At 42.0% G+C, this 19,841-nt stretch overlaps 1 protein-coding gene across 1 annotated transcript in view; it reads right to left on the bottom strand.

Moving 5' to 3' along the window:
* The window catches only part of GCLC (glutamate-cysteine ligase catalytic subunit), a 36,843-nt gene extending 18,361 nt beyond the window's left edge, over positions 1 to 18,482 (bottom strand). Inside the window, exons 1-4 of the mRNA XM_066179773.1 lie at positions 18,209 to 18,482; positions 4,092 to 4,204; positions 3,105 to 3,287; positions 466 to 579 (exon numbers count right to left, since the gene is read on the bottom strand). Coding sequence (XP_066035870.1) covers positions 466 to 579; positions 3,105 to 3,287; positions 4,092 to 4,204; positions 18,209 to 18,358 — 560 coding nt within the window. The 5' untranslated portion in view covers positions 18,359 to 18,482. The remainder of the gene's footprint in view (positions 1 to 465; positions 580 to 3,104; positions 3,288 to 4,091; positions 4,205 to 18,208) is intronic.
* Between the last annotated feature and the right edge of the window lie 1,359 nt (positions 18,483 to 19,841).

Raw genomic sequence — 19,841 nt, 5'->3', positions numbered from 1 at the left:
AGGCCAAGTTGAAAGGTATGCTTAAACAGCATGATTTTCATTGTCCAAAGTCTCACTTTACAGCGAGAAGTAAATCATCCATTTCAGACCAATTAAGGCAAGCTACTGAGTACAGAGATGTCTCTGTGACATACCTAAGTGAGAGCTGGATTTACCATGATGGAAGCATTTAGACACAGGATTTCAAACTGGAAACAATTTTGCAGTAGCAAAATCAACACTTTTTGCCCCATAATAGTGTGAACTATTATACAAAGTTCCTTTAACTTAATAATTAATTTTCTAAAGACACTTGAAAAAGAAAATACATGTCATAACAACCATTTCTGTCCAAGTCCTTGTGATACCTGTAGCAACCAGATACAGTGCTCCCTATTCCAGTAATGTAAAGAATTAGCAGATATGTCTATGATATTTAGGTAGTGACAAAATATTCAATTTCTCAAATTTCCCAAATATTCTTACCTAAATCTAGGGTGTTTATTGATGGCTTCATCTGGAAAAAAGAGGGATTTTGAAGCTCCTCCTTCTACTGGTGTTGGCTTGTATTCCGGCAGTGTAAATCCAGGACACCCTAACCTATGTAACACAACAATGAGATCCAAGCTGTGATGGAAACAGACTGTGATTTTAGAACGGTCAGATGATCAAAGATTAGGACTCTAGTAGACAACCAGCCAACAACCACCTTCCACAAAGGTTAACACAGCCTTGTTTTTAAATGAACCCCATTAGACAGCAAACATGGACATTTTCAGTGGCTGAGGCAGGAAAATTCAGTACTATGTGGGGTACACACATTTTAGTGTGTTAGTGCTTGTTATTAATACTGACATGTAACTGCTTTCTGTGCTTCACAGTTTATCTCGAGCATACAGGTTGACTGCCAAAGTAATTTATCCAGCCCTACTCTCAACAATCTACCCCTTTTAAAGTATATGCTTAACCAGCTTTGTAAGAATTAGAGGTAGTTTCAAGTGGTACACATATTCTAAGTCTTATAACACTTCTAGAACTCCAAAAACTCCTATGAGACAAATGTCACAAGCAAAGAAAAACTGTAGCTATTAGGTGTAAAATGCTGAGAGAGATGCAAACTAATCAGAATACACCCCTCCCCTTTGTGTAACTCCATTTCAAGTTTCAGAGTCACCTGAAACAAGAATAAGCTTTCAGCACAGCTGAGACAAAGGAACATTTGACAAGGTTGAGGTAAAGTAGATTAGTTTCTCCGTGTTGCACAGTAAAAAGGGCAAAGATTGTTTTGAAAGGCTCTAGTATTTGCATGATTAAAAAAAGATAGCTGATAAAATTACAAAGAAACTACTCAAAATATCAGGAAACACTCACACTTCCGAGAATATTATTTATGTTCAATATTGTTTCTTCTTCCTGGTTTCAGTAAGTTCTCCTACAACTGGTAAAGCCAGCTTCATCACTTACCCAAGTGCTACATTGAAAACTGCATCCCTCCAGTCCTCAAGAAAGAAAACAACTTTCTGGTCCAGCAGTGAGGGTTCAGAAATTTAGGAACTAGGGACACTCATTCAGTATATCTAAGCTAGAATTCTTTAATATTTAAGCATTTTCAAATCATTCACTTTTGACTGAACTATTTTAATTTCAATAAGCTTATGTCTTTACCTTTCTTCTGTCAGCCCTCTAACTAGCTTTTTTGTCTTCTCAAATACACAGATTTTATTATATATACGTCTACACAGGCATACATACGTATTATGTGGCAAAAAACTTCAACCCCATGAAACCTCAGAAATACATGTTAGCAAGACTCCAGACAAACCAACGAGGACTTGAATGGCAAGATAGCAAAAGGCAGAAATAATAAACTAAATTAGGCTAGCCTAGGGAGTGCAGTCTCTGAGGGATGAAAGTATGTTTGGAATGACCCATGAGTCATAAACAAACTACATCTTATTATTTACTGGCTTTCACTGAAGTCCAATCTACTGCTCCTACAGTGATGTAAAAAGTATTTATCTGTATCTACAAAGAGATGAAGAACTCCTCTCTCTTTATTCCCTGCAAGACAGGGTCCAAAACGTTTGTATGTAAAACTTATTAAATGACATAATTTACCTGTAAGGTTGCAGGGGGAAAAGACCCAATTCTCTAATACAACTACTTAACCACTGGACTTTAAATAAACTCTTACTACATCTAGTATAATTCTAATAATGTGAAAGTGAATTTTATCAACAGTGTTCTTAAAACAGCATTCATGGGGCATTATGCAGATATTTTGGCACCACTGCTGCTAAGGCATATTTTGTATTGTTCTTCCTCTCAACAAGAATTTTAGGCTATTGCATTCTCTACGACACAAGAAACTAGCTAGGAAGGTCAGCCACTTCTACTGCAGAGCAACTTTTCCACCATTATAAGCATAACTATCTTCATCCACTTCACTGACCAGGCTAGCTAGAAAAAATGTAACAAATCTCTGCCTAGAATTTTATTTCAAAGGAACGTCACAAAATACAGTTTCTCCTAGATAATGAAGTTCATCCTAAATTTAATTTCTTCAAGAATTCCTTTACAACAATAAAAAGGATGAAATCTATCCTTTGTAAGGGTATTATTAACCCAGGAGAGATGCTCTCCTTTCAGTAAGTAGAGTATTGTATAATAGAAGTACTAAGTGCAGGTGCCCCAAACTATCAGAAGCTTGCATATACTTTAGTGAAAAAGTAGTATTAAAAATAGATCAGGTTAGCCATGTTCTGCAAAATTACTACTTATAAAGATCACAGTAGGCTAAATAGGTAAAGAGAAACCTTTTCTATATAATTTTCTGTATCAACTCAAGGTGTAGGCTACTGTAGACTTAACACTTCATGTTAGAAATATTCAGTATTGTTTACTAATACAAAATCATCACAGGTTAGAAGGAACCTAAAAATGTAAAATATGCTTATTTGCTTGTCTTGTTGCACTAAAAACTTTAAGAAACATGACTGGAACATCAACCCAAACTACTTTAACCAAATAATATTTTTCTCTACTTCACTGAACAGTTTAGCTGTACGCAATACGAAGAAAAAGTGTGTAAGGAGAACAGGAGAACACTTCAACAACCTTCTCACCTTGGAAATGACGTCACTGTGCAAACAGCCTCATTTTCTTTGAGCATAGAAGCAGCCTCTTGCCGTCTTTTCCTCATGTTGTCTTGCACAGTGTTGAAATCAGACATGGTTCCCCCATACGGCTGTCCAGGTGTTCCTTCAATCATGTAACTTCCATATTCTGGTCTCCAGAGTGTTGGGTGACTATAATATAAGAAGAGGCACATTTCAATATTTCTGCAACTTCACAACAGATGAATTATTTGTGAGAATTTCAGAAATCAATACCACTTGCAAGAAAAATCTCCTTTATTTAAATATTTGACAGAGGAACTCAATGTACCTTCCAATGTACCTCACCATCAGGAAGTGGTGAAAAGAAAGCAAGGTGCAGTTGGGCAGTAATAGTGCTGCTGTGTAGTACAGTAAGTAGGATTTGCCTACACCAAATCGCAGTCACCCTTAGCATCTGTCTCAAGCTTTGTTTCTTGGGGTTTTAACCAGAACCAGAAAATAAAAATCACTGCTGCTTTTCTACAGGAGAGGATAGGGAAAAACTTCCCTGCAATTCTTACATCTATACTTCCAGCTCTTTCAAAAATGGGAGAGTGCTCCTACAGACAGCAGGCTTCCCCTATACAGCCCTCACTTGTTCCTGCAGTCAAGAGACACAGGAGCAAGTGCACATGCACATGTACTTTATGGAACGTGGATTACTGCATACACACAGACACGAAATCAGAGCAAGACAAAACAAGCACCCAAACTGCAACTTCCGTGGGCTCACAATTACATCCTCCTTTATTTCAAAGCATAATACAAAAAGTGCATGGACTGCCTGCAAGTGTGCTCAAAATTTTTCACTTCCTGAACCCCAGATTTATCTGAAAATATCAGTATCCGTGGTTTACAGTTTTACCAATAGCAGACTTGAATGTTAACCCAGTATCATAACAGGATTGAAAAAAAAAAAACCAAAACAAAGAGAAACTGGAAACAGCTACTCACTTGGGGTTTACCTTCTCCCCCTTGTCTTGCAGTGTTTGAACAACATCTTCACCACAGAGTATCAAACGCACTTTCTTATTTTCATGGTCAAATTTTACCAACATATATTCCACCTTGTAAATAATAAAAACAAAACAAACAATTAAACAGTAAGGTTTTGTTCAGACACAAATACATTGGCATGCAATCTTAAGCATCAAGTGAAAAAAAAGATATGTCACACTGAACTTTATGAAGGTTCAAAAACATTACTAACTACGAATGCAGTAAGCAGTACTGGCAAAGATGGCTGCTGGCTTATTTCATCTGAAATAAAGACTTGAAATTCCTTGAAATTTCTTTCCCTCAATTTCTAATTGGAGACTCTTCACGAAAAAAATCCTGAATTTGTACTTACGTCTATATTATTTCTAGACAAGAAAGAATTAAAACTCCATGCAAGCTATATGCAACCCACAAACACTTCACCGTCATCCCATCAGTTACTGTCTCTTCTGCTGACAAAATAACCCCCAAAACACCCAGAAGTTATTCTACAAGACATCCGTTTACACCCATCACTTGTTGGAGCTATTAAAGACTAGCACTATGTCTCATTTACACCACAGAAAGCCCACCGCTGTTGGTGACAGCATCAGTCCTGTCATTATGACACTCCAGCTCTTGGCATAGCACAGTGGTTTACACCCCAGCTTGAGTTAGCTTTGCTGCCACATTTTCCTCTTCTCCTGCCCAGCAACGTACCTTGTCCCCAAGAGCTCTCCTCCTGTCCCTGCATCAAGCTGCAACCCACATTAGATCCAACAAAGCCACTGGTGACAGCACTGCTGCATCCCAGCACTAGAGAATACATTTCCTTAACTGACATTATCTGAAAGCAGCCAAACTTGGAACACCCTCATCTCAAACTTCCTGATCTCCATGCACACTTGCTGTCAAAGCTCCCTAAAGGCTTTTAGAATGCAACCCAGCATGGCAACCTAACAGCTGCTTGGACCTTGTAGCCCTTCAATACTTACGGATACACTCTATTTGCTAATACCTCTAGGTCAGAGGATGCTTAGCAATGTTCTAGGAAGTGTAAAAGACAAACCAGACCCCAGGTGTGGTGTGTTGCCTACCATGTAAAAATAGAAGTCACACATGGAAATGCATTACCAGGGTACTGGCTTTCAAACCCCTGGAAAGGAGTCTGGTAGTTTGGTCCACAGCTGAACCAGTGGTGACAGGCAGTGCCTTTTGCTGGAGGCTCTCGAACCACTGCCTCCAAGACTTCCAAAAATCATCTAATTCAAACATCAACTTATAGTTAAAAATTCAGATTGGAATTTCACAGCTAGAACTGTCAGAGGTGCATTGTGCTCCTCAGTTTCATTTCCCAACACTGTCTAGAGCCACATCCCTCTGTATTTAACAAATGTGACTGCTGCAGTCCCAGGAGTTCAGATTCATGCAAGATGTGATGTTAAAGTTGCAGCATACCAACTCATGGCAGTTTCTATTTTGTACAGAAGTCCAATGAAAATAGGAAAGCAGCTTGCCAAAAGACAGGGAACTTGGGCCGTGTTTTACAGCACACTGTAAGTAGATTTGTGGTCTTCATGTTATTTGGTTGCTTCAGTGTCCATGGAAGAGTTATTGCTTACTACGGTGACAGAAAATATAATCCTTAGTTGGGATTTGTGATTAAATCACAAGCAGTATTATCCAAGAGTGTTCGTAATTCTACAGAATCTGATCAGAGACAAACTCTGGAGGGACTCACCCAGCAATTATACACATTTGCTGTATGTTTTCCAAGATCAAATTTTAATCTCCTTATGAAAAAATAATGATTTCTAGTTTCTGTGCAGATTGCATTTTCTTGCGTGGTATATTTTAGCAATTGTGTGCATTATGTCACAATAATCTACTTGAGATAACTACAGACTATAGTCAACCAGAACATAGTTGAGCACTGATTTAATTATTGTCCAGCACCAGTCTCTCCAGTGTCACTTGACCCTGAGTACTAGAAAGAAAAAGGAACCTTCAGTTTCCTACCACATTCAGTATCATCTCCTGCTTTGTAGAAGTATAATTCTCCATAGGAGCTGGCCTAATCTAGAGGGGGTATGTGAGCCCACACGTGTGAGTCATTCAGATGGACACAGAACGGGCATCAGGCTCACCACATGCCTGGCCTCACCCCACAGTGCCTGTGGGAGAGGGTAGCCGAAGGAAGGGCGTGGGAACTGCAGCTGCTGTCAAGACCCAAAGTTGAACATTTGTCCACTTTTACATGAGTATGCTACTGTGATTAGCCTCCTGTCTGAGAAATCCCTCTCCAAATGCAGCTGTAATGAGCTGGTGGGGAGAACCCCTGTATTTCTCTATAAACCAAATTGCAAGTTAAAAACAAAACAAAACAAACAAGCCAGAAGTGTAAAGAAACACTAAGTCAAGAAGGTAAACCCAAATAAATCGAAGTGTTTAATATTTTGAGTACAGTAGTGAATATATTGCATTTATGCATCTAGCTTTAGAAACAACTATTACTTTTGCCTGCAGAAACACTGACTAAATCTTCAAAGCTGTCTTCACACACAGATGATCTGCCATTAATTTTAATGAGAAAAGAAAAAACTTCAAATGGCTGCCAACAGTTCCAAGTAACCCATAGAGTATCTTGACAACAGAGGGACTGACTGAATGGGCACCTTTAAAGAATGCAATTTAGGCTCATCAAAAGATTTAGCCTACAGCTACAAAGAAAGAAACAAATTCGGAGTACACATTTTTACATTCAACTTCAGGTCATCATTCACAGACTTCTCACATGTTTTTTATCCACAACAAAGTTCAGAGAAATGCAGCCAAGCTGAGAGAATCAACGTGCCTGGCAGAGATTCCAGTTCCAAGGCCAACATCCATAATTCATTATTTTGCTGAGCTCTTTAGAGTTCACTTTTCTCTATCATTTTAACTAGGCTCCTTAGCAAGAAAGCAAAATACACATCAGATCAAACTACTGATGCAGATGGCTGACCAGCAGCCTTGCTTCGAGCCAGGGAGGATAATGCACCCTGTCATGGCCACTTTGGACCCAAGTTTACAGTCAGTGCTCTCATCGTGCAGCAAACCCTACACACCCGTCTTCTGGTTGGCACATGCTGCAATGCTTCTGAGGACAAGATGTGGCATCCCAGCTCCTCCCTGCAGACAGACAATGATCTGTGCAACCTCAGTGGATGAATCTCCCTGACCACCCCCCGTGTGCCTGGCTCACAAAAGTTCTGTGGTACCTACCTTACCAGGCAAAGGAACAGCAGTTTGGGCAGCTAGGTTGCAAAGCCAAAGCTGAAAGTCCAACCCCCTGCCCCATTCCGACACAGAGCAAGCCTAAAACAAATTACTGTTCACAGTTAAATGCATTAAAAAAGCAAATACAATCTTAGTTAAAGCAAATACTCAGAGTATCAGAACTACTCATGAGCCAACACAAGGGAAAACTGTTCTTTAGAGGCTTCCTTCCTTTAAATGACAGGCTTGCAGTGTAACTGCACCTGCAGAGTACTTCCACGCCAGCTCCGCTCCGCTCCACTCCACTGCCGTATCTTCTCAAGAAGCACTATGCTCCATTAGCTTGCTAGCACCTGGAATGCTGCTACTTCACTCACTATGACCTTTTCTCACAGTTGGCTACCAAGAAAATTTCAGGCTTTTGAGAATTCTTTGATACCACCTCTGTAAATACAAGTGAGATCTTGAAGTCTCTCAACTGCAGAGGACCACAACCACTCTCCATTCATGAAGTCAAACAGTTGTGCTGGACTTGTCTGGAGGCAAAATGAAAGATGACAGCTGTCTGGAAATGGGTAAGCAAGTCTGAAAATGTTTGAATGCCTGGGTTATTTGACCATAATTACACATATTATTTCTGCATAAGGAATGCTTTTTAAAAATGAAGGTGTATCAGAAACAACCCATTAGCAGCAATTCTAAGGAACAAGGAGAACCAAGTTGCCATCTTTGCCACACTGTTGTCCCAAATGTGGGTTTGTTGTCCAGTGTGCAGTGCCAATGTACACACCATGACGAGGTACTTCTATTTAATCACAGAATCTTTGAGGTTGGAAGAGACCTTAAGGATCAGCAAGTCCAACTGTCAATCCAACACTGCCACTGTACGCCCTAAATCACTAAACCATTTATCACCGAGCAACACCTAGATACCTCTTCAACATCTTCATGGATGGTGACTTTATCATCTCACCACGTAACCTATCCCAATGCCTGACCATCCTAATGGTGAATTTTTTTTCCTAATGTCTAATCTGAAACACTCATGTTTCAACTTAGGGCTGAATATTTCTTTATTCTAATTTCTGCCAAGCAAGGAGCTAGGTGATAACCCACAAAAGGCTGCTAGCTCCCTTATCATCAAAGCTTTATACCATTTATACATTTCAACAAAGAAATCGCAGTTCACTGACTACAAGTTACACAGTTCTCTTATTAATTCTACCTTCTCTTGGTTAAATGATTCTCTTGCTTCTCATGCTAGTTAGTCTGCATGCTCAGTACTTCTCTTGAGTTGGTGGGTTTTTTGAGTCAATGGACCATGGAATGTCTCCCTGCCAGAATTACCTTTTACCCAGTTGGAACTGATCTCCACACAGTTGCTGAGTTGGCTTTGTTGGTTTCTTACTTATCTTGGGAGTTTTGCCAAATGTCCTCGTGGCCTGTAAATTCTGTGTCCTTTGTGCCCACTATCGGTAGTATATCCTTTGCTAACCTCTCCCCCTAGACCTAAGATCACTGTAGCATGTTAAGCCCTAAACCTCAACGTGGCAATTCTACCGACAAGTAATTTATCTTTCTAACACCTGGACAGCAACATATCATGGTCCAAACACTTGCCTTGGTAGTGGTCTGCTTCCCAATATGAAAATCCACCCTTGCACACTCAATTTAACACCATCATGCTCCCTACATAGGGGAAAAAAATCTAACAGATGAGAGTAAAGCCTTTGCTGTAGTGTTAAACGTTAAAATCCTTTTAACATTCAAAATCTTTGCCATGAGGTACTTTTGCCTATGAAAACACTGGTAAGCACAGAGTCTGGACCTTAGTAAGCTCAGAAGTAAGGTGCCAAGGTTATACAATAGAAGAAAATAGTTTAGAGGAATGGTTTGAAAAGAAGGTGTTTTATTTGTTCGGTTTTTTTTTGTTCAGGTTTTTTTAAGAGAAAAGCAATGAAAAAAAACATTGCTTCATGCTTTCTATGTCTGAAAAACAGTACCTGCATTGGCCATATACCACACTACTGACCATCCATCTCAGATGTGGATGTCCCATCCCTGGAAGTGATCAAGGCCAGTTTGGATGGGACTTTGAGCAACCTGGTGTAATGGAAGATGTCCCTGCCCGGGGCATGGACTTTGACAAGATGATTTCCAAAGGTCCCTTACAATGCCACATTCTGTGATTATAAATAAACCTGACCATAGGTGACTCATGGACCACTCCTGTTTCTCAAGGACAATCTTAATGACAGCTTCTTTCTCCTTCCACTGGAGAAGTGGCTCCTTCTCCCGCCACACATACCTGGAACAGTTGTTAGCAGTGTCCTCATAAACCTTCCTTCAGGCCTGGAGCTTTAAGGGAAATTGAAAATTTTCCCTGAACACCCAATAAGGCCTTATGCGTATTGTTTACTGTTAACAAAAGCCTCTACCAACATTTAATTATTTTCATGCAGTTTGTCTCATATATTTATGTATGCAGTAGAAAATACCCTTTCACTAGTCATTAAGCTCACTTACGGAAAAAAACAGTAGTTCGTCCATATATATTTATTAATCAGTTAATACATCATTAAAATACCATAATCATTAAATGACAGTTGTGAGAAGAACAAAGTTTTAATAATCTGACTGTTTACATTAAAGAACCTCTGCCACAAGTTTTTGGTGTTAGAGAAAAGACAGATTGTTTTCTGTAGGTACAAATACTTCTGCTGGATGTAGAACATAATACCCAACATAGGGTTTTTTGATGCAGTTATCTTCTCACCACTGATGTGATAAAGCATGGAGCCACAGAAAAAAACAGATGGTAATGTACCTTTAATGAAAGCTTTACTGTCTTACAATAAGTCTAACGCCGGAGGGAGCAAATTTCAGAGGAAAACAAGTCTGGAAGTGCCACAGAGGCTGGCTACCCTGTTTCTAGCCAGCAAGCCCCTACACTGCACACAGGCATAAGGCACAGCATTACCATACTCATGAGATTACCACAGATGTTCTCTGCCACAGAAATAATTTCAAAAATCTGCAACAGGAGAACCAAGATTAAAATGTAATTCCCAAAATGCTTAATTTTGATCAAGCAGATTGGAAGTGCCAATCCAATTAAAAAGCACCATCACCAGCTCTAAACAAAACCAATTTACAGAAAGCGTGTCCCAGAAACAAAAGGTGTGTTTTACATAACACTGACAATAATGAAAAAATTAAGAACTTCTATGCCACATTAAATATTATCATAGACAAAAGAAAGAGGATGCAGAGGCTCTCATCTCAAACAATACAGCTAGGCCCAGCTAAGTGCTCTTGCCTGTTCCCCCTCCCATGTGACAACATCAGGGCTGTAGATTTTTTTGTGCATGATACAACGTGACTAGAGAACCTTCTGCACAGGAAGTTGGGTTATTGAAAATTAAAATTGAGAAGTTATAACCATTCGCATGATTTGAAAGAAATAAGATGTGGTGCATTACCGAAAGAAGTATCATTGATTTCTGTACTATGTAACACCTGAAGCTAGTATTATTAAAAAGACTAGGATCATGTTAACTTGAACTGTCTGCAGCCAAGACGTTATTTATTCACCTGTGAAACAAAATGCTGCAAGTTTCTAATTTGCCTTTTGCATCAGAAAGAAAAATAAAAAACCTGAACAACCGAATATGCAACATCAACAATAAAAATTTTTCTTGTACCCACATCCTTTCTCATACAGTTAACTAAAATAAGGCATCTGCACAGCAAGAAGAGGTCCTGAGGGAAAATAGGAATTACAATAGAAAATATCCCATGATAAAACCACAGCAATCCACCTGATATCTACAGAAGGAAATACACTGCGAACAGAATATTTTGTTATCAGAAATACGCAAACAGTAGGTAATTTAAGCTTCTCTTATTAAAATCTGAGGTTGGGAAGGAGGAAATCAATGTTTACTATGGGGGTGGGTCAATATCTATGATCAAGTGCAGCTTGCTTTGGGAAAAAAAAACCTCCAAAAAAACTCCAACCAACCACCCAAACAAACACACACAAAAAAACCCCCCTAAATAAAAATCCAAACAAAATTCCACACAACAGAAAAGCCCAAAACTTCCAAACTAGTTTTCATTGATTACATAATTAAGTTTTCAAAGAGCCTCTGAGTATGAACCACAATGAGTCTTGCATGCCACATACACAGTGCATCTGGCAGTACAGTCCTCAGGTAGGTCACTGGTGCTGCACTACAACCTATACACATCCTATCACCCAGCCACTGGAAGAGCTCAACAAAGGGAGATGAAGCAAAATTATCAGCCATCATGGGGTTAACCCACTGTGCATGTTTTGAGAGCTAGAGGGTTTAGTTTAGGTTTTTCCTGATGCCAGGATTAAAACCAGGCAGGGAAAGTAGTTTCATGGCAGTCAGTCAAAGTATTCAGGGAAGGAATAAACATGACAATTCTTCAAGGGCACCTATCTTGCTCAAGTCAAGATTTAAAGAGTTACATTTCTGTGCATTAGTGTATTCCTTTTAAAGGTTGCATACATACACACGTACGGCTGTCAAGCAGCATAAGCCGATGCAATAACTAACATCATACCTTCTGACCCAGCCCCAGAAACACCACTACTTGAAAGAGCAGGTATCCATAGAAGAGATATTGAGGAAGCGCTAAGTCTATTTGTAAACAAATAATTCCACTGTCCCTTTATTTAGCCGAATAAAGCTCAGAGAGAAAGGGTGAATAAGCAGGCACGTGACAAATAACAAAATCATTCATGAGTGTTGCTTCCCCCCAAGCGGCCAGCGGGTGAGCACATTGATTAAGACAGCTCCATCGAGATGCATCTGCACATGCCACATTTAGCAGAGGCCATAATGAGGAATTTCTGCATTAAAAAAAAATAAAATAAAATAAATCAAAAATGCATTCTGTTTGGGGAATTTCACTGAGGGACAGGAAGACTAAAAACATTTGTCTTAAAATGACAAGACTGCAAAAAAAATTTATAAGACTTCAGGGTACTGTTAGCTTTAATATAGGCACAAGAATACCAAAAAAAGCTTTTTAAAAAGTGTTTTCTGCACACTGGAATACTGCAGCAGTTTGTACAAAGTGACAATGTGAGATCATCATAATATTGATGATGAATCTGTATAACGACTCAGATGATTTTTTTCAAAGACCATACATTACTGACATTCCGGAAAAAGCAACAACTATTTTTTGTGATTCCATTTTATTTGTAACATGTAAAATAAAAAGCTAATTAGAAAGCTTAGATAACCATTAAAGAAATCCCACAACTCACCATACAGTTATCTAAATGGTTTCGATAGATGGACAAACATCTTTCAGCATGTAAAGTTTAAAGAAACCATAATAAATAATCTATTCTTGTTGTCCATATAAGCCAAGGTCTATCTCAGCTTCAAAGCTATCATGTGGCATCTTGTTCCACAGGGCATCTAGGCTTTGTAAAATAAATAATTATCTTAAAAGGGCATCTGCTCTTCTGGTCCATGAGGTTAGCCAAGTTTCTCATAAAATGAGAAATTAACACTACTTTTTGGTACACCATGATGGTCTCTGAACCTACTCCTTCATCAGTTCTGGTCCTTTCTTATCTTTTTGAACATTTTTATGCACGTGTATCTGTCTCTCACCAAGCCTCACTGGTTGTCTTTTTAGCAAAGAGATGATGAAAACTTCCTCTGTGCACGTTAGGGATAGTACCTGGAGTTATTTTATGCAGCTGGTGAGCTAGATTCACCATTGCTAAACAATGTCCTAGATTTTGTTCCTGGTTTTAAATGGGTGACAGGCAAACTGGAGCCTCCAACTGTGTGCATCTGAACCCAAATTCACTTCCTCAATACGCAGCAATAATTTTACCAGCATAAAGTTCCGCAGACTGTAATGTAACATCTATACCATGCTACTGCCCTAGAAACACCCAAATACAACAGGCTAGAAACTGTAAGAAGACACTAATGCAATAGCTAGTTCCCTGGAAAGAATCACTCAAGAGGAAATTCAGCTCTTTTCACAGCCTAGTCTTTCATTATGAAAAAAAGGAGAAAGTTTTCAAGAGAGTCATGCATCTTCTAATGAAAAGCAACATCTTTGGGACATTCTGGTAAGAAACCTCTGGTCTTCTGGTCTCTTGTAGCTCCTGAGAAGGTCTGCTTTGCTTCTTGCATGAGGAAGTGCTGATAAGCACATGCTCATTTTAGTTCTCATTTAACTTATTTACAAGGTATATTTGAAAAACTAAAGGACAAGGAGAGGGATTAATTGAGTGTACAGGAAAAAGATCAAAAGAAGCTTAAAAAGGACTGAGAATGAGGTAAAAGGAAGGAAAGAAAACAAACAACCAAAACCAAACTAGAATTAACTCAGTAAGACTTCAACTCGCAAGCAGGTCAGTGGTACATTTTTCATGCTGCCTCATACAGAGCATTATCAAATCTTTTTAAAGGCCTCCAAATTTCACTTCAAGCCTGCACTAAGAAAACAACTTTTTGAAAGTTGAAGATGCTTATTGTGTGCTAGGTCCCCACACTGATAGGAACAAGACTCATATACAACAAAAGGCTCATGATATCCAATTTCACAAAACAAGGCTGAGCAAGTCAGATTCCTACTTCATTCATGTATTTTAAAATAAAACTGTCATGTTTTGCCCATGTTTGCTTTCTAAATCCCTTCCTTCTGAGATCTCCTTTGGAACACGTTTCTCAAAATTTTCTCATGCTGAAACAGCTCCTCCTTAGTCTTTACAGACTGTGGAAGACAAGTATTACATGCACATAAGAATACATATGTGTATATAGCTCAGTGTGAAATGCTGTGACTCTACACTTGTGTGCACTCTCAGCACAAAACAGCAGCAGTGAGCCTTGCCAAGGGCCAGCCATTCCACTTGTCTGATCTGAGTGTCTGCATAAAGCTCCAAAGGGAAATTTAAGCAACATCCGTCAGTTAGAGGAATGCAATCAGAAGACAAGAGGTGCTGAACAGCACAGGAGACTACTAATGCACCGGCAGAGAAGAGAGTTTTTTGGGATAAAAGCTGGGAAGCAGCAGAATAGGCTAGCATCTGCCCAAGCTGCAGAAACGAATTGTTTTATATAGTATCTGCTAACTGTACTGGAGTTCTGAAACACAGTACTGAAAGCAGGTTTTTGATTCTGCTGCACAAAAAAACCCCCAAAAAACCCCAAAACAACAAAAACAAAACCCCATGATCACAACTCTGCAACCCCGAGGTCAAGCACACATTATTGGATGGAAGAGGAAGATGAGAACAGAAGGAGATCGTATTTGTTGCATAACAGGGTCTCACCAGCAGATGTAATTGTTGCCCAAACTTTGTGAGCATTAAGACAATGATAGTAAGGCAGGGCTTGATGAGGGATAATGAGATAGTTCACTGTTTTGTAATTCCCACAGTCAGGAGAAGTCAAGCATAAACAGGGAGGTCAACTGTCAGTTTTAAATGAGGTAGAAGGATGATTAAGAGGCAGAGGACCCTTACCTGCAAATGCAAATTTAAGGAGCCCTTTGCAAAGTTTTTTTTTAGAGCAAATCTTACTGTTACACTTATATTTGATAGGCTTATATTTTTTTACCATTGCATAGGCTTCATGGTTGCAGAAAATGGAGTAAAAAAACTTACCCCAAAAGAGACAACAGCTCTAGGTTCTATTAACAGTGCAAGCAATAAAAGAGCTGACTTTTCAAAAGGCAGCAGAACCAGTTTTGACCTTTCCAGCTTCTTACTCAGGACAGGATGGGAGCACTAGGGAATGCTACCCTGCAATGTAAGCTGTGATGCTGTCTCACTCCCTTCAAAACAGATGCTAGCACCATGCTCTGTTGGCACTGAGCCTTAACACTTCTGTCTGACACACAAGAAACAGTACATGATGATTCCCCAGAGTTTCATTCCTGTGGAACCCCAAGGAATGGAGTCCCTAGGAGATTACAAGCACCCCAAGGGACTCCCACAGCTCTGTAATGAGTCCTACAACACACACTGAGAAGTGAGAGTCCTAATGAAGCAAAGGCTGGTATCTACACTCATGAGCAAACACAGTATTTCCTTTTCACAGTGGCATCACCTAGAGGGGGAGCAATCTTTCAAGTATTCAGACATATGCCCTGAAAGACAAACACAGTATGTGCTACTGAAGTTGGGTTTTTCCTCATAAACATTCCTTAAAAAAAATTACAAAATACATTTTTCACTAAACACAATCACAGAAACATCTCTTGAACACAAAAGTAATTTTGTTTATTCTGATATTATCTCTACCATTAAATGAGGGCTGTCATCTTCTTTCTTGATTTCTATCTTCAAGGAGTTTTTAAAACAATTAAACACCCTCAGGCTATGACTTTATACATGAAGGTCAAAGTGCAAAGAAGACTTTTTATGAGAACTGTCCAATTAGTCAGTTGATTCATCTAAGCTGCATAAAAATGTGGCGCCGCTTTCTAACAACTAGATATCTGAGAGGAAAAATGGAAAACAAATGTACTGCCCTCTGCACTGGTCCATCTACAGCACAGCTCACGTAAGTTATGGACTGAGGTATGGTTTGGTGTTTGCACAAGAGAAGACTGGCCACAAGTACCTGGTCCACTAACACACCCCTAAACGCTGTGTTACATAAAAATATGTAACTGCATAACACAGCAAAACGAAGTTGCCACACCTGAGTTTATTAGCATTTGCTAAAATGAAGAGGTAGACAATGAACCAGGTTACCCGACCTTCTCTGAATGTTCACAGATATTTCTAATACAGCTCTCAGCTCCTCATCAAAATCACGTCTGCAATGATACTGCTCTTAAAATCCTGCCTCTTGCCATGCTGGGGCATGGCAGAAGAAAACTGTGAATCTCCTTTAACATAATGCTCCACTATTTATCGAGCATAAATACCTTTTTCAGCACAGTCCCCAGGCCAAAGGAAGAATGAGGTTCCCGAGTCCAGTCTCACAATACATCTAAGATTACCTAGTGATCAGCTGCGGGTGCTGCAGGGGCTGGTTGTACTTGACCCTTTCCTCCACACACTCCTTGTACTTTTCTCACATTAAGCAGAACTTGTTCGGTCCACCTGTGAAAGAGCTGAAGCTCTGCTGAGAAAACCAATCACCCTAAAAAACTAAATGGAAGAAAAGTTTTCTGCTGGGTTAACTTTTTAAACACAGCTGGCCAGTAACAAGACAAGGCAGGCAGCAGAAATACAAGCCTGGAAGACAGTGAAGGAAGCTGAACCAGCTCACTAGTGGATCAGCCTTAGCTATCTTGTGAAACCTCACTCCCAGAAAGCAAGGACAACTAAAATCTAACACCCATTGAAAAATGAGTACCATCTCTTAAAGATTAATGAGAAAACCCTCAAGCTAACTCTCAGAGCAACAGGAAGACTCTGTCCATATTCCTGGACTCAAGAGTGTGAGGCTCTTTTGTCAGCCTAACTTCAGTCACACAAGACGTGTGGGAACACAAACGTCAGACAGGGATAGACAAAAGTATATTTAAACTTTCTGAGTTCACACTACTCTAGTTGCAAAACCCTGCGGTGTAGACTACACATATATTAGACAGATTTTAGTAGCCAAGCCCCCACTCACTCATGGAAGCAGCTGCTGTGCACTGAGGCTTGCCCTGTCCTTATGTGAATTATAAAAGGGGTTCATTTAAAGAAGAACTGACATTAAGAGACAAGTTCTCTCAAGGTGCACAAGGTGAACAGCATTTTTGGCAAAGAGCATCTGTGAACAGCTGCTACTGCTTGAATAAAGTCTTCTCACAAATGCCGCTGCTGCTCAGAAAGCAAACTGTGCATGAGACAGAGATGCAATGGCCAAGTCCCCACATTGCTTGTATCCTACTCTGCTCTTCCAACTTCCCTGCAGCCGCACCAAGTGAACAATGCTGGACCTCAGCAACACCACGGACAAGGATAGCTTCTAGCGCAGCACATGTGAAGCTGCTCCCTGTGTCCTGGGGAACTGATCAACAGAGGAAGCAGCCCTTGCTCCTTGCTCCTTGCAGAGTGCTGTCAGGCTGTGGCACAACTGAGCGCAGGTTTACAAGGCAACACACCCAAGACCTGTGACTAAAGTTACGGTCCCCGGGCACACAGCACCTGTAACAAAGTTCAACTCATGACCCGAATGATCATCCCGATCCTTGTTCAGAAGGCCGGCTGACATGTACCAAACGCCCGGGAAACTCTGGGGTAATGCAGGGCTCGGAGGTCCCTTTCACGCAGGGATACAGGAGGAACGCGGTGCGCGGCGAGAGGGCTGCCACTGCAGAGCCGCCCGCCCATCCCTGGTCCTGCTTCCCTCGATTTCATCCCAAAAACTGAGTCTGAGTTTAAGCAGGCACTGTCCTGCACTAGAAGCACAGACATGCGTTACTCAGACACATGAGACAGCATAAACAAACTCCAGAGAAGGAGCGAGTGCTGCCGAGCATCACCGCCCCGGGAATACACCTCCCGAGGGGCTGCCCGGGCAACCGACGGGTGCCAGGCGGAAACACTCAAAGTTGTTGTAGCGTTTCCGAGCCGCGGGTAACAGCGGGGCAGCCGTGCTGCGCAACGAGACGCGGCCGGCGCGTGTGCGTGCGCGAGGTAAACAAAGCCCGCCGGGCAGCCCGCAGCGTCCCCTCCCGCCGAGCCACCGCGGCCGGGCCCGCTCCGGGCACCGCGGCCCGACCCGACCCGCACCCGAACCGGAACGGCACCTGCGCCCGCCACAGGGGGCGGCGGGGGCGGCGGCGGAGGCCGCGCTCGCAGGGGTCTCACTCACCTCGTCGCCCCACTTGAGCACGTCCTTGTGGCGGTCGCGCAGGGCGCGGTAGATGTGGAGGAACTGGATGATGCCGTGCCGCCGCACGTGCTCCGCGTACCGCCGCGTCTCCTCCCAGCTCAGCGGCGAGCCCTGCGACAGCAGCCCCATGCCGGCCGGGAGGCAGGGAGGCCGAGGAAGCGAGCGGAGCCGGAGCGGAGCGAGTGCGGCAGTGCGCGCTGCGCTCTTTGCGGCGGGTGCGCTCGGTGCCGCGGCGGCGGGACCGTGCCCGGCACCGCACGTGACGGCGGCCGCGCGTCAGGCCGTGACTCAGCACTTTCCGCCGGCAGGCGCCGCCCCCGCCGCGCCGAGCGCCAGGCTGAGCGCGGCCTGGCGGCCCCGCGGCGCTCTCGGCACGGAGCCGCCGGGGAAGGAGGGAATGCAGCGATGGAGCGTCCCTGGGGAGGCAAACCCGGTCGCCGGCAGCGACCGTGAGCGCCGCTGCTCCGAACGCCCGGCCCACGGCCCGGACACAGGGGAGGAGGCACCGCTCGCCCGCGCCAGGCGACATGGCGGCGGGAGGGTGTCCCCCGGCGGGACGGGGCGCGTCGGGCCGGGCTGGTGTTCCCGGGGGAAAGGGACCCTTGTGGGCCTGAGAGCGCCAAAATAAAGGTCGTGGTTGAAAGGCCCGAGAGCGCGGACAGTGTGCGAACGCCGCTGTTTATTGCAGATCGGAGCACCGGGATAAAACGTGATGCTCGGAGTGGGTGGAGTGAATGCAGAGAGGTCGCCCCTCATCCCCCATAAATCCTCCTCTGCGTCTCTCCGGCTGCGGAATCCATATGTTGTGGTGTCCAGCATAAGCCCAGCTCGTGAAGATGTAGAAAATGATTTTGTTACCTGGGAGTTGTTCTGGAGGGAATTGCAACAGCATTGTCTCAGGAAAGAGGATGCAAGGACGGGTCAGGGCGGGTATTTAACATTCGATAAAAAGTAGAAGGAAGGCCTATTGGACTAAGTCTTTACTAAATGAAGAGACAAAAGGCTGAATGTAACATGGAGGGAAAGTTTCTGACTGCTGAGAAGCAGAAATTCATCACTCCTGGTCCCTCATTGTTACATTCACAAAGCTCATCATAGGCTGCAGGGACAAGCAGGGCTGGTATGTGATAAACTAGTGCTTTGAGAATTAGTAAGGTATTTAAATTGTGATATAGACCACTAATGGATGAACTGTATTACTAGATATTTCATTAACTGAATGACTGTACTTACAAGAACTGCTTAATTGTCTTTATTCCAGGATAGGAGGTGCCTAAAGGATAGAATAAGATCCCAAGATAGTAGCATAACAAAACTAAAATGCATTGGTGGAAGATACCAAATATTAAAGCAAAATGACTCAAAAGTATTTTAATGATGGAAGTTTCTGCACAAAGGGCAGCACTGACAGAACAATTATACAAACTATTTATAATGAGCTGAGTTTTTAGGAGCTCATGATTTTTTTAAAAAAAGACTCACAATTTTGGCTGAAATTGTGCAGGCTAGCCTGATTGAAAGCAGGGCAGTTGTTGGTGAGGTAGTAGATCTGGAGATGGCTAGTTGACTTAGTTTGGGGGACAAGAAAACAATCTTTTCTTCTAACTAAAAA

The sequence above is a fragment of the Chamaea fasciata genome, unplaced genomic scaffold (genome assembly GCF_029207755.1).
Source record: "Chamaea fasciata isolate MVZ Bird 193981 ecotype frontalis unplaced genomic scaffold, bChaFas1.0.hap1 SCAF_3, whole genome shotgun sequence".
NCBI lineage: Eukaryota > Metazoa > Chordata > Aves > Passeriformes > Sylviidae > Chamaea > Chamaea fasciata.
This window is presented reverse-complemented; position numbering and strand designations above follow the sequence as displayed.